The 16,067-nt window shown below is 47.2% G+C and overlaps 1 protein-coding gene across 2 annotated transcripts in view; it reads right to left on the bottom strand.

The window, feature by feature from the left end:
- Positions 1-16,067, bottom strand: part of Tmem181 (transmembrane protein 181) — a 46,992-nt gene that overhangs the window by 16,806 nt on the left and 14,119 nt on the right. For both annotated transcript variants that reach the window (XM_055615919.1, XM_055615920.1), the window contains exons 2-5: positions 12,448-12,551; positions 4,460-4,515; positions 3,914-4,004; positions 1,299-1,420 (exon numbers count right to left, since the gene is read on the bottom strand). In XM_055615919.1, the coding sequence (XP_055471894.1) occupies positions 1,299-1,420; positions 3,914-4,004; positions 4,460-4,515; positions 12,448-12,551 (373 nt within the window). The remainder of the gene's footprint in view (positions 1-1,298; positions 1,421-3,913; positions 4,005-4,459; positions 4,516-12,447; positions 12,552-16,067) is intronic.

The following is a 16,067-nucleotide window of genomic DNA, read 5'->3' as shown; positions in this document are numbered from 1 at the left end:
CAGAGGTTCCCCCGAGACTGGCCCTCCACATCTCCTAACGCCAGCAATCAGCAGCTATCACATGGGCGCAGGGTGTGGAGCAGACTGCGTGTCCATGAGCATGCATGTGTGTGTACATGTTTGTGTGTGTGGTTGCATAAAATCAAAATGTCTCTGTGTAGCAAACACAGAAACAATCACCAGAGGAAAGAGACAGACTCTAGAATGGTGGGGGGCAGGGTGGGGTTTGGGGTTTTTGCCAGCATATCGAAGGGGATTACTATTTCAGATATATAAAGAACCACAAAAACTAGCACCAAGATCCAAATGATCCAATCATTAAATGGACTAAAGAACTGAACACGCAGCTCTCAGAGGAAGAAACACAGATTACCAGTGCTTCAAAAAATGCCCAACATCCTTCGCCATCGAGAAAAGGCAAATTAAAAGCGCTTTGAGGGTCCTTCTTACCCAAGACATAGTGGGCTATTATCAAGAAAACAAACTCTAACAAATGCTGGTGAGGAACGTGGAAAGGGGAGCCATGTTCACTTCAGGCAGGGGCGTGGACTAACGCCATTGACAGCAATGTGGAGGGTCTTCAAAAAGCTGAAACTAGGACTGCCGTATGACCTGTGTCACTCCTGGGATACGCCAGCAGGACCTGAGTCGGATACCACAGATATACTTGCACACCCATTTTATTGCTATGCTGCTAACAGAAGCCGAGAAATGCAACCAACCTAGATGCCAATCAACAGATGGCTAGGTAAAAAAAATACAAAATATACAAAATATAATTTTGTATGTAAGTACTTTATGTAACCTTAAAGAAAAATGAAATCACGAGGTTTGGGGAAAATGGATTCAACTGGAAAGCATTCCACTAGGTAAAATAAGTCAAAGTACAAAAAAACATTACTACATGTTTTCTATGCAGATACCAGATTTAAATTTATGTATGTGAGTTTACATGTGTATGTATGTGCTGTGTGGGGTCATGACAGGGAAGGAATCTTAAGGGACGGGAAACTGAGGAGTCAGATCAACAGAAGGAAAGCAGGAAAGGGTCTAATAGGGGGACACTGAGGGGAGAAGGAAACCAGAGGAGCAAAGGGGAGCCACGGGAAAGGGAACAGAGAACGCAGTAGGATGGCATATGTGTAGGCAGACCGCAGGAGGAAATCCATTGTTTGCGTGCTCATCTAATTAACACCTTTAAACCCATTTTGAAGCCTGCACGAGCTTGGCCCCTTTGTTGGATGAGCAGGTCTGCGATGGCATTTGTAGCTGATGACTAACTGTGGAGACACACTCACCCCCGCACACGTGAGGGTCCTTGTCCGATTGTGAACCTTGTTATGAATGTACATCGTGGTTCCATCTTGCGCCACACCATCGACTTTCACAGTCATGGAAAAGCTGGTCTGGATAGATATTTCTACAAGAGAAAGACATTTGTTTTCTGAGGCCACAGCAGGCACCTCCCAGCAGCGAAGTCACCTGCAGACAGGGTCCTACAGATAGCCCACAAGCTTCCGAAGGCCATATCACCCCTCTTCTGTGTTTGAAGCTCTTCTGTGTAGCAAAGAAAAGCCTTTGCTACCTCCCATCATTGCTGAGGGGCCTGTGTTCTGTTAAACCTGCATGTCTGATTCATCTGTTTCACTTCATGTAAGGATGCATGGCTGTGAAAATACCCCTTTAATTCTCCACATAAATTCTCTAATTTACACCAAGATATAAACAGATCCTTACCATTTCTGACTAAAAGTTATCTAATTATAAGAGAACAGGGCTGTCGAGACGGCTCAGTGTGTAAAGAAGCCTGCTACTAAGCCTGGCTAACAACTCGGTTCCATCCCAAGGACCCACATGGAAGGAGAGGACCAACTCCCTACAATTGTCCTTTCACACACACACACACACACACACACACACACACACACACACACACACACTCTCTCTCTCTCTTTCTCTTAAATAAATGTAACAGATTTTTAGAAAGAGAGAATGAACAAACAGTTTGAAGAGATAGCACAGCATTTAAGAGAGCTTGCTGCTCAGGACTAGAGTTCAGGTCCTAGCACCCCTAATAAGTGTCCCACAAATGCCTATAACCCCAGCACCGTGGAGAGTAGAGAGAGGAGACAGGCGGGTGCCTGAGGCTTTCTGGCTTTGTAGAAGGAATGAATCTCTTGTGCCTATATGGAAACATCACCAGTCAATAAAAAGCTAATGGCTTATAGCTGAGGCAGGAAATAGGAGGGAGAAGTTCCAGTAGGCAGAAAGGATTCTGGGATAGAGCAAGACATGGAAGATGTGCCCTAGGAAGATATGAAAGAGGACAGACACATGGTTCCTGAGCAGAGGTCACCAGCTATGTGGCAGGACTTAGATTAAAATAAATAGGTTATTAAGATATAAGTTAGTCAGGAAATAAGCCCAGCTTCATGGCCTAGGTATTGGTAAATACATTTTGAGTTTGAGTCTAGGTCGTTACACTGGGAGCTTGGGGCTGTGAGGAAAAGCACACATTTGACGTATGATGCCCCACATGGGGCACCAAATGTAAAAAGAATAATTAATAGGCAATGATCCAAGGAGTTAATATGGCAGCAGTTTATCTTTAACCAGGTAGTTCCCCAATGATGACACAAAGAGACTACGGTTTATTAATAGCTTTAGAGCACAGTAATTGGGCATTATAAATGCGTTATGATGCTCCCTGACTATCTATCTTCTTCCTAGACAAAATCCCCGCAATACCTGTATTTTCAGCCTTCTCTGCTCTGGCTCTTTTCTCCACCATGCCTTTTCTATCTCTCCTTGTGGCCAAATTCCCACTTCCCCTCTTCTTCTCCTCCCCGCTCTGGGAATGGATGTTCCACCCTATTCTCCCTAATGCCAAGCAACTGGGTGGCCAGCTTTTATTGGCAAAGCAGAGAACAAATGGTGGCATGTTTACACAAACTTGAGACATGAAATACTTAGAATAAGCACTGCAATGCCATGCCCAGATTGAAACCAGATAGTGGGGTAGAGAAATCAGCATTTGAATGAACGAGGGTAAACTTTACACAGTGCACGATAACATTATGCCAACGTGGCTTCCAGGGAATGTGAGCCCCAGGTTCAAGGAGAGATCACGACTCAAAAGAATGGGCAGAGAGTGGCAGAAGACACAGGCTTCTGTGCCAACACACAGGTGTGCACCCTGCCCGAATGTACTTAAAATACACAAACAACAATACATAAAGGCGTCATCGCTGAGCAATTACAGTCCCATTCTAATAACCATAATTAACATTTTTGTGTCCGTCTTTTTTTCTAGACCATTCACAAATCCTGACGTACAATTTACTTCTGCTTTTTCTCACTTCTTTCACTATGGTCAAGGGAGTGTATTCTTTGTTAGAGTACTGCAGCTGATCAGAAACCACCCCCATTCTGATAAATACAGCTTGTGTCATGGAAGATACAGAGGCTAGTCTCTGTCAACAATGGTTCCCCAGGGCTGGGCTTCCCAGCAACACCCCCCCACTGTACAGACGACCTCCCCCCCACTGCTGACTGACTAGGCTGTGCATGTTCAGGGCAGCTCTGGCCTCTACCTGGTAACACTTTCTATCCCCATGTCAAATTGTACCCACACATTAGCAAATATCCCTGGGGAGCCGAGAAGTGTGTCTCCAGGTGTCAGGACAGAATTCTCTCAGGTCCACACTGCGCTCAGCTGTCCACGCCCCACAGAGACGCCCCTGACTCCCACTGTGACACGGTGGAGGAGCTGCCAATCCTTCCTAATGGAAGTCAAGGCGATCCTTCCACACTTATCTGCCACACATGCCCAGACAGTGTAGTCTTTTCCACCTCCTCAGAATGAGAATGTATACTAAATACAACAAGCCACCTTGAATCCCAGGCTGCCTACCTTCCGAGGGCTCCAGCTCCACAACACACGTCAGCCATAGCTGCTGGTTATATGTAGACAGTGGGTTTGAACGTATTTGAATTTGCTTTAGCTGAAGCAGAAGAAAAAACGTAATCATATGACCTGCTCACAGAATCCCTGAATACCTCATCTTAAAGTATAAAACAAATGTTGTGCACACAGCTCAGATCACAAACCCTGACAGAGCTGGGAACCCAGCCCTTTACACACGCACACACACACACACACACATATAGATACCCAAATTAAGCTTTTTAAAGAAAGGGTCAGATGCCTACGTCATCACTGTTAAAACAGTGAGCGCGGCACTCAGGACAAGTTAACACCACTAGGAAGTGAGCTATAGTTCTGCCATCACCATCTTCCTAAGACACCGAGGACCCAACAAGAACCCAACCGTGAAATAAGAACTGTGTGCTGCCTGAGAAGCCAGAGCAGGACAGGGGCGGTCTGTCCTCAAGAGCCTCCCAGCACAGACCCTTCTCAGAGACACTGACACTGCCCACCTCCTGTAGCCCCTCTTACCTTTCTGCTACTATTTAGTGAGTAGTTAGCCGTGGAAGTCTGGATCACTTTAGGTCCTAGAGCAACCCAGAAGAAAAGGGGAGAGAGGGTTAACGTAATTAACTTACTGACTTTTATTTTAAATGCAAGAAAGACTTACACATTAGACAGAGTTAATCTCTTGTACCTGATTTTATTTTATTTTTTTATTTGGGTCATTTATTTATTTATTTATCTATCTATTTATTTATTTATATTAATTACAGTTTATTCACTTTGTATCCCAGACGTAGCCCCCTCCCTCATTCCCTCCCAATCCTATCCTTCCTCTCTTCTCCTCCCAAGCCCCTCCAAGTCCACTGATAGGAGAGGTTCTCCTCCCCTTCCATCTGACCCCAGCCTATCAGGTCTCATCAAGAGATGAGACTGCATTGTCTTCCTCTGTGGCCTGGTAAGGCTGTTTCCCCCTCAGGGGGAGGTGATCAAAGAGCTAGCCACTGAGTTCATGTCAGAGACAGCCCCTGTTCCCCTTACTAGGGAACCCACTTGGAGACTGAGCTGCCATTGGCTACATCTGCGCAGGGGTTCTAGGTTATCTCTATGCATGGTCCTTGGTTGGAGTATCAGTCTCAGAAAAGACCCCTGTGCCCAGATTTTTTTGGTTCTGTTGATCTCCTGTCCTCTTCAGGTCTTTCTATCTCCCCCTTCTTTCCTAAGATTCCCTGCACTCTGCCAAAAGTTTGGCTATGAGTCTCAGCATCTGCTTTGATATCCTGCAGGGTAGAGTCTTTCAGAGGCCCTCTGTGGTAGGCTCCTGTCCTGTTCCCTGTTTTCTCCCTCTTCCGGTGCCTATCCCCTTTGCTTTTCTGAATGAAGATTGAGCATCTTACCTAGGGGTCTCCTTCTTGGTTAGTTTCTTTAGGTGTACAGATTTTAGTATGATTATCCTATATGTCAAACATCTACTTATTAGTGAGTATATACCGTGTGCATCTTTCTGCTTCTGGGATACCTCACTCAGGATGAACTTTTCCAGTTCTCGCCATTTGCCTGCAAATTTCATGATTTCCTTGTTTTTAATTGCACAGTAGTATTCCATTGTGTAAATGTACCACAATTTCTGTATCCATTCCTCAACTGAGTTTCCAGCTTCTGGCTATTACAAATAAAGCTGCTACAAACATGGTTGAGCAAATATCCTTGTTGTAAAAGATATTTTGTAAGTAGGTAAAACACCCAAACACAGAATAGATACTCTGCTATATGACACAACTTACATGTACATTAAGGCAGAGAACCAACATGCAATGGTGGGATCTTGGTATGTTTCCTCCCTGATGCTCTTCATAGGGCTCTTTCTGTTGTACATGGCCCCAACAAAGTGTTACTACGAAGCAAACACTAGCTAATGCATTCATCCAGTTAACCAGTCTAGAAATATTAAGCAGGAGCTTTAAAAGCAACAGATTTCCCAGCAGAAGCATAACATACGGCTTTTTGGAAATAGATGTTTCATTGTTCTTTCTTTCCCAATTTTACTGCGATTAAAATACACACAGCACCTACTATTTTAAGCACATTTAAGAGTACAACTAAGAAGGATTCAGTAATCTGTACTGTAGACATGGCCATCCATCTCTGCAGCTCTTCTAGTAAAACTCAGTCTGCCCCGCTAGACTCCCCACTCCACCTCCCTCTGCCCTGGCAGCCATCCCTGTGCACCTCAGGTGAGTGGAATCTGTTTGTGACTGTTGTATAATGTCATCATGACTCATGCTGTAAGGTGTCTCGATTGTCTAATTTTTCCTTCATACCTATTTGTGTGTATGTGTGCCACCGTGTGCATGGGATTATCGAGGACAACTCAAGGGAGCTGGTGCCCTCCTTCAGAGTTGTGAGGCTAGGCAGTGAGTGGGCCACTGGCTTTAGCTGCTGAGACACTGTTGTGTAACAGTTTCCTGTAGGGGAGCTCCTTCAACCAGTGGTTCTCAACCTGGGTGTTGCAACATACCCTTTCACAGGGGTTGAATATTAGATATTTACATTATGATTCATAACAGCAGCAAAATTATAGTTATGAAGTAGCAACGAAAATAACTTCATGCTTCGGTGTCACCACAACATGGGGAACTGTATTAAAGTCATGGCTGTAGGAAGGATGAGAACCCCTGCTTTAAATAGAAAGGTAAACTCAAAATAGCTTCAGGAAGTCCCTGAAACTGACTAGATTCACTAGGCCTCTCCATGCCAGAGTAAGCAATAAAAGCTGAGAGTGCTCCTCAAAGGAAGGGAAGCTGAGCACCAAAGCACTAGGGTGCAGGTATGTGGCGAGATCTGAACACAGGTCCTCATGGTTCCGTAGCCAGTGCTCTCAACCTCTGAGCCATCTCCCCAGCCCCTCAAGCGATGTTTTAGTCTTTTCTAGCTACCTCTGCCTTTTAGTCAGAGAGTTTCATCAACTTACATTTAATTGCTGACTAGGAGGGCTCATTCATATCTGTTTCCTCTACACCTCTGTTCTCTGTGCATCTGTCTCCTCACGGCTTTTAGCACCCAAAGTCATTCTGACTGCGGTTACAACAGCTTACTATGGCAACGCTTTAAAACTCTGGCCCATATTTCAACCAATGTCATAACTGTGATACGATCGAGCGCACATACATGTGCATGCACACACATTTGCACAGTATGGGGAGCCTGAGGATCAAACCCATGGCCGTGAACATGCTAGGGAGTCAAGTACTCTTCCACTGAGCTGCAGCCGCAGTACTTACTTATTGTTTTATATCCCAAAACTATAAAGTAACGCTGATTCAGTCTCTTATGTAGGAAACAATGTAGAGTTGCAAACATGACAACAGCAGCTTTTTCAGTATGCACCTTAAACGTGTTAGCCTCTGAGTAACAGGGAAACAGAGAGTGGTCTTTGACACTGATGTCAGAACAACAGTAGCTTTTGAAATTTATTATAGCAGTCACCTTTGCTGGACCACACGTTTCAGTAACCTGCAGCAACGCTGAGTAGCAACTACTCCCTCGGCCTCAGTTTACCTGGGAACATCTTACTTTTCACCCCTACTTTCTCATCTAGAGACTGGGTCTCACCATGTAGCCTTAATCTCATACACACAAATCAATCCTCCTGTCTCAGACATCCAAGCTCTAGAAATGTGGGCATGTGCCACCACACTCAACCCCCTCCCTCCAACCCAGCCCCACTTCTGAAGGACATTTCCTTGCAGGCAGGATTCCTGATTGAAAACTCTTTCAGCATTTTAACTACATCAGTCCGTCTTCTGCCCTGTACAATTTGGAGGAGACAATGCTGGTAACCTCTCTGAAGATCTCCTGCCTGCAGTGAGGGTCTGTCTGGTCTAGGCTTCCTACAGTTCAGCCATACTGTCTTGGCATGAGACTGAGCTTAGAGCATTTGAGCGCATTAAACTTTCTGGATGTATATATACACACGTTTCATCAAGTTTGGGAGCTCTTCTCCCTGCCTCTTCTCTTCTCCCAAGTCTCTCACAATGTGTGTTTCCTTTACTCGATGGTGGCCCAAGGGCCTCACAGGCTCTATTCATTATCTCTGATCATTTTCCATTCTGCTCCTCAGACTCAAACACACCCATCATTCTATCTTCAGGTTTGTAGCTGTTTGTTCCCTTTACCTGTTCCAATCTGCTTTTATCCTTCCAGTGAATTTTTCAATTTAACTATAGTACTTTTTAGCTCCAGATTTTCCTTCTGGTTTCTCTCACTTTCCCAGCATCCCCACTATGGTCATGCTTTGCCCTCTGGCTCTTTCCACACCTTCCTCTTATTCTTTAATACGGCTACTGAAGCCTTTGTCTAGCAGATCTCTTACATGGTTCCAGGGACTGAGTTTGATGTATTTTTCTTTCTTTTGATGAGCCATACTTTAGTATTTTTCAGTTGGCTTTGTCTTTAAATATAATCCCGTGGCCCCCTGGAAGTCAGGGTCTCCGCACTCCTCAGACGTTTTATTCGTGCCTGGCTGGCTGCTGCTACTGTAGACTGCTATGCTGAAGAGCAGCTGAGGAGAAGGCCTAGCTCTTTAAGCTCCCTGGTAGTCTCTGCCAGATGAGGTAGGGTTACAATACTGGCAGTCCCGAGCACACCCATCAACAATGGCCACCTGGCCTTGTATGTCTCTGTGATCAGAAGCACAGGTCCCCAGTCAGGGGAGATTTGTCCCTTTGTGCACCTTGGCTCCTACAAGCCATGTGCACACCGATTCAGAACATGAGCCAAGGCGGTCTGCTTTAGAACCAGCATGGGTATGAGGGCCTGCCACTGTGGTCAGGGGCTGTGCCGGCTAAAACCAGCCACAATTTAATATCCTGCTGCCCACCCCCAGGAAGTTAAAAATGTCCCCCAGACCTCAGGATCCCAAACTCATCAGTCGGATTCTGCTGCTGTGACTGACGGTGTAGATGTGGAGGCACATTCTTTCTACTCTGCCACCTTCCCAGAATCCTTCTAGCCTCTGACTCTCACCGTTCTTTCAGTGAGACTTCAGGGCTTCGGTCTTAAGTGATTAATTTTAAAATTAATTTACAGCCAGATTTGTCTAAAACATATTATTCTTGCCAGGTATGATGGCGGGAAGCAGAGGCAAGTGGATCTCTGAATTCTGGCCAGCCTGGTCTACATAGGGAGTTTTAGGCTAGCCAGCTAATACTAATACAGTAAGACTCTATTTAAAATAAATATTTAAAAATAACACTCTTAGCTTGTGAGGCCGATTCTCTGGGCTGCCTCCATGGCTGCCCCAGCTTGCTGCCAACAATCCAACTCGGACTACACTGGCGTGATGTATGTCCCTTGAGCAGCAAACTTCGTGTCTCACAGGTACCTGCACATCCTGTGAGGATGTCACCACACAGGAAGAGGCCACTGCACAGCACGCTGTTTCCCAAGCAGACTCCCAAGAGAAGTGCCCTCTGACTCTGGCTTCTCGCAAAGACTTAAGAATGGTATCAGATCAAAGCAGATGCTGAGACTTATGGGCAACCTTTGGGCAGAGTGCAGGGGATCTTAGGAAAGAAGTGGGAAACAGTAAGATCTGGAGAGGACAGGAACTCCACAAGGAGAGCAACAGAACCAAAAAAATCTAAGCACAGGGGTCTTTCCTGAGATTGATACTCCAACCAAGGACCATGCATGGAGATAACCTAAGACCCCTGCACAGATGTAGCCTATGACAGTTCAGTATCCAAGTGTGTTCCATTGTAAAAGAAACAGGGACTGTCTCTGACATGAACTGATTGGCCTGTTCTTTAATTACCTCCCCCTGAGGGGGAAGCAGCATTACCAGGCCACAGAAGAAGACAACGCAGCCACTCCTGATGAGACCTAATTGACTAGGATCAGAAGGAAGGAAAAGAAGACCTCCCCTATCAGTAGACTTGGAGAGGGGCATGCATGCAGAGGGTGGAGGAAGGGAGGGATTGAGATGGGAGAAGGGAGGGAACCACAGGGGGAATACAAAGTGAATAAAGTGTAATTAATACAGAATTAAAAAAAAAAAAGAATGGTATCAGAAGAACCTTGGCTCTAAGCTAACTAGGTGCTCTGGGCCTCCGTTTCCACATCTTCAGAATAAAGTAGTGACACAAAGGTTCCTAAATGACCCCAAACTCTCCGATAGTAGCATTGCCACATAAAGTGATTGAGGGTACTGAATTCATGTGCTAATCTCAGTCGGGCACGGGGTGGCATGACACGGTGTTGGCTAAACATCGCTCTCACGTGTCTGTGGGGAACTTCTGGATAAGACTCTCATGGTTCAGTCAGTAGACTGAAAAAAGCAGACTGCCCTACCCAGGCCCCTTTGACCTGATGAAGGCCTCAACAGACATGCGAAGGAGAATCTGGCCTCCCTGTCCTCAGCAGGAAACTCAGTTCCCTGCTATGAGGCTCAGACCTGGACCGGGGCTCAAATGATCAATCTCGGCTCTCCTGGCTCCCTTTTGCGACTATAGACCTCCTGAATATGTGAGCCAGTTCCTTTACTTTACAGAGATGTAAGAAGCATATGGTGTATTATCTAGCATATACTCTATCTCATAATTATATTACATATTTAGATCTAACAATATCAACAGTTACTTATATTGTAACTCACTTATACTTTAATATAGAGTTGTTTGAATTTATTATAATTATGAATATATATTATCATTGAATACAGTAAGAGATGTAATTATACCACAGCGGGTGCCCGCATACACATTCATATGTATTCCCTACTGTTTTTGTCTCTTTCCTAGACTCACAGGAGTCTGTGCGATGAGACACAGTAAGGAGAGCCTGACGTCATCCCCATCTTGGCCTGGGGCATCAATTTCCATTTTTATTTCAGAGTACAGGCTGGATACAGTGGGGTGTTTGAAACAGGTGGCTAAGGAAACAAAGGCTGGCTAAGGTCCTGCTGAGACCCCACACAACACTAATGCCTCCCCTACCAATATGAAAGGACAGTTTGAAATGCAAGTGAGATACTGGGTAGCCTTGTTAACTGGTGATTAATATAACTTTAACCGCTTGGTGACCTAACAGGAAGAAGCAGCTGGCTATAGCTGCTATGGTCACAAGTGTGACATTTTCATTACCACAAGGCAAGGACCATTCCAATGCCCCCACCTCAGGCCTCCTCTGTCCCCTCAGAGGCTAAATTTCAGTTGAGGTTAAGGAAGTAGCTTCTGAGGCACAAACACCTCTGGGATAGAGCTAAGCCTTAATGACATGCACATTCGGGGTTGCGTGCACCCCTCGCTTGGAACAGCTACCACAGACTACCTTCAGTGAACAAACGATCTTACTTAAAGAGAAGAAAAAAAAGATGGAGAATACGCTCAGCAATGCTGGTATGTGCTGCCGTCAGTGGGGACAGGACAGCGGGGACCCTGGCCTCTGGAACCCTGGGAAAACACTCAGCCTCTGTGGTTCTGTGTTGTGACTATTAAAAAGAAAGTTGGGGGCTGGGGAAACAGGCCAGTGGGCAAAGAGTGTGAGGCGCTGGACTGGGGACTGCATCTGAAATCCCCAGCACCCAAGTAAATGCTGAGCAGGCACTGAGGTCTGTCTGTAACCCCAAGGCTCAGAAGGCAGAGACAGCATCCTCAGAGCAAGCTGGCTGGACTGGCTTAACTGTAAGCTCTGGGATCAAGTGAGAGATCCTGACTCAATATATAAGGTGCTGAGTAACAGAGGAAGACATCCAACCTCAACACACTCACATACACACAGGCATATACACACAAACACACACACATACCCACACACGCATACACACATAGGTGTCTGACGTCGACAAATACATCTTACATTAACACCTGGACACGTGCACGCACGCACGCACGCACACACAGATATCTGACATCAACATCTGGATGCACACGCACAAACCCGCAAACCCACAATTGCTAAGATGTGGCTCTTCTCGACAGCTTCTACTGCCCAGCGTTCTCACACTGTCCTGGAACTTGGGATATCACCAGCTCAGCCTCCTTGTACCCTAGTCCTGTTCACCCAGAGCTTTACATGGCCTGTCTCCTCCCTAGACAGTGGGTTCTGGATTCCCCAGGGCACAAAAGACTCTAGAAATATGTGGGTGGGCTACAAAGCAAGTTCAAAGCCAGGCTGGCTTATTTGAAGAAGAATGGAGCAGGAAGAAGAAAAGTAATAATAATAATAATAATAATAATAATAATAATAATAATAATAATGGCAAATAAAAGGCAGGTAGCAGAAACTGGCACCAAACTGACCTAGGGCCCTGGGAAGAGCATGGCTACACGACCCAGCTTACCTGCCATTCCAGAAGAGACAAGTGCGGGGTATGGCCACCTTCCGCCCTGTGGGCTCAGAGAGAAGGCACACGTCCCTTCCCTCTGAGGCGTGGCTGGGAACAAGAGGGCACAGCTGGGCTGGCTGCACCAAACCGAAGTGCTGTAAATGGAAAAATGATTGAAACACAGACTTACCCTCAATCCCAACAAAGACGGTCAGTCCAAAACAGATGAAGAAGACGACAAACATGAGGACAAAGTGGCGCTTGGAGAGTGTGTAGAGCCGCATGGGCGCCAGCCTGTGGAGCAGAAGTTAGAGTGAGGATAGTCAGGTCTCATACACCTGTCCCTACCCAGGGACAGCATACCACATTGGCTGCACTGGCCCGCATCTACCCAGCCCAGTGCTGGCCTCAGAGGCACACAGCTCCCAAACCTGCTGACCACCCCTTACTAGCTGCTCCTCAGAACCTTGGTGACAGGTTGCTGCTGTGTTCTGTGTCAGAGCCATTGCCATGCTGGCCTGCCTCCTGCAGGACAAACTTGCCCCTTGTGGTTGGACAATGAACACACTGTGGTTCCCATGCCAAGGAGAAATGTCACCATGCCACAGAAGGGACCTCACCTTCTACACAGCTAGATGCCAGAGCAGAGCGCAGCTCAGACCACCAAGGAGCCCCGACTCCGTCATACAGCCATCACTGCCATGCCCAGACTGAGGATACTGGGGACCAGGGGCACCAGCCATTTCCATCAGACTCAGAGTCCCTCAGAGCTCAAGACCCTTCCAGCCTGCTGAAGAGCAGCCCCGCCTTCCCAGAGGGCTTCTCACTCCCTCCATCAGGGGCCTACAGGCTTCTGTCACCTACGTGAACACAGAGCTCATTCACAGGGCTGATCCTCGAATGTACCTAGTGGGTGGGGACACTGGAGAGGCGGCTCAGAAGTTACAATCATGGACTGCTCTAGCAAAGGACCTGTATTGAGCAAAATTACATATACTCCCAACCCCCAATCCCCTTGCCCCCATCACAGATACATATGCACACACATAATTTAAAAATGAAAATAAATCTTTAAAGCAAAAGCCTCAGGGAACATTTCCTGCTCAGCATTCCATGTAGCATATTGGCTACGTAAACAAAGAAACCTATAAACCTCAGCTTGGCACACCGCTGGCACAATACTGTGCCCCGCTGAGCGGCCAAGTCCTCATGAGCACGCAAGCTGTGTTTGCACTCTTGCACTCCTGTTAGTTTCACTAATTTAAAAGCAGCATTGATAGGGCATGGCCAAACCCACTAAAGAGTCCTAAGGAGAGGGCGGACCCCACGAGGGAGGAGCTAGGGGCTGGCTGGCTGGCTGCACCTGGTGCCTGACTTGGAAGCTGAAACCAACAGGAAGGCTGTTCCCCGGACACTGGCGTGGCCTGGAAACGCAGGGAGAGGTTGTTGACTTGTGCTCATGGTGCATGCCACTCCCTTCCACGTGTGCCTGAAACCCTGGATGGCAGGCAGGAAGTCAACCGTGGGCTGGGCAGTCTCAATGCCAAGGTGAGGCCTGGGAGCGCTCGGCCAAGGCGCCAAGGCAATCCGACTATGCAAAGCCGTGCAGCCCCCGGGGCAAGGACTCCGGAGGCCTGGCTGACTTTCAGACCAGCCGTGTGTTTGGTGAAAGGTCAAATGAAGCTCCAAGGTTTCCCTGGGTCAGCAGCCCATAAACCGTGCTGTTGTCATGACAGAGAAGCTGGTGAAGCAAGAGTGTGCTGCCAGCTCAGATCTGGGTGGTGAGGGCCTTGTGTGTGGGTTAGAACTGGCCTCTGGGAAGGAGCCAGATGTCTTTGGAAACCACAGCTTTCACTCCAAGGGGCGTAAGGGGTTTTATTCTGACCTAAACATGAGTGATCGTGACCTAGGTACATGGATTCATACTGCTCTGACCATATGGTCCATCATGGAAGTGGCTACATCAACTTGTATAAATAAGTACATTTACCAAATACATTAGTGGGCACACTAGGGAGGCAGGTTACAGCAAAACCGGTAATCCCCCTGCTGCAGGCTTCAGAAGCCAAGATGGTGTTCTGAGCTTTGGGATTGGTGGAACCTAACGGTCTGTGTCTTAGTTAGGTTTTCTATCGCTGTGATGAAACACCATGACCAAAGCAACTTGGGGAGGAAAGGGTTTATTCAGTTACACTTCCACATTGCTGTTCATCATCAGAGGAAGTCAGGACAGGAGCTCAAGCAGGGCAGGAACCTGGAGGAGCTGATGCGGAGGCCATGGTGTGTGCGTGTGTTTCTCCTTGAAAAGCTAACCATGACATGGTACTTTGGGGCAGGAGATACGGCTCAGCTGGCAGAGTGCTGGCCTTGTTAGCATGAGGAGCCATGTTCCATCCCCAGCACTCCCATAAAAGAGCCAGAGCACACGTGTAGTCCTAGCACTGGGGAGGCAGAAAGAGGAGGAACTCTGGACTTCCTGGCATGCAGATACATGTGCACACAAACCTGCGCTTGCATACTGTATGTGTGCATGCGAGCACGCACACACACATAAACACAAATGCACACGTCAGCATTTTTCTTAAACTTCTACTTGGGCACTGGGGTACATGGCTCAGTGCCTAAAGTGCTTGTCGCACAAGTGTGAGGACCTGAGTTCAGATCCCCAGAGCCTGTGGACAAGCTGGGCACACTTGGCAATCAGCAAGCTTTAGTTTCTGTGAAGGTGTCTCAATTAAATAGACAAACAAGCAAACAGATGATGAAGTGGACAATGACAGAGGACACCCGACACTACCCTTGTGCCTCCATATCTGTGTACACACATACACGACACACAACATTTTTTAGTTAAAAAACAAAAAGCCTCTATCAGATAGTGGTGGTGCATGCCTTTAATCCCAGCACTCGAGAGGCAGAGGCAGAGGCAAGGCGATCTCTGTGAGTTCAAGGCCAGCCTGGTCTACAAATGGAGGTCCAGGAGAGCCAGGGCAACACAGTAAACCCTGTCTTGAAAAACCAAAACCAAACTCAACCAAAACCCCCAAACTCTCCACTTAAACCCAAGTAGAAAATTCCCTGGTTTAGCAGTCAAGTCGCCCAGATCAGTGGAAGGAAGGCACGGCGCAGCAGACAACTCCTAAGCTTTCCAGACGCAGCCTCACACGGCCACCTGTGCTGCCCTTGGCTGCCCGAACAGCAGGATGGGAGTGGCCCCGCCATGGGATAGTCACACACAGCAGAGGTCCCCGCCACGGTTCTCCCAGCTCCCCATCTGATGGATCTGAGCTTAAAACTAGAGACTGTGAAAACTTAGACTCCCCAACCTACCCTTGATAAATTGCACATCTGAAACTTACTACGGCCAAACAACAAACGGTTATTTCTGCATCTGCTGGCGGCAGGGATGTGACGTAAAACAAACAAAACCCACAGTGGCCCATGGTCTACAGCCCTGCCCACGCCCACTCCACTCTGTGGCTACCATGACCTGGAAATCCCCAAGCCCCAGACCCTGGGTGCCACACACAACTCCTCACGTGCTGGCTGTTTGCCTCTTTTCTCATCCTTCCCACCTTCAGTAACCACCCAAGGCTCCCTGCTCACACCCACCCAACTCTGACAGTCGCCCCAGGCATTTCTATTCAGGAGTCCTGTGTGGCCTGACGTCAGGAGGCTCACATCTGAATTCACTGGAAGACAAAAATAAATAAAAACCCTGCCTTTGTTTGCTACTTCCTGCCTCTGTCACTTATTTTCTTACTTTTCACGGGGCAGGGCGTGTGCATGCGAAATGCATGTGCGGGGGCC

The sequence above is a fragment of the Psammomys obesus genome, unplaced genomic scaffold (genome assembly GCF_907164565.1).
Source record: "Psammomys obesus unplaced genomic scaffold, mPsaObe1.curated_primary_1811, whole genome shotgun sequence".
NCBI lineage: Eukaryota > Metazoa > Chordata > Mammalia > Rodentia > Muridae > Psammomys > Psammomys obesus.
The sequence above is the reverse complement of the archived record's forward strand: the minus strand, read 5'-3'. Positions and strand labels throughout refer to the sequence as shown.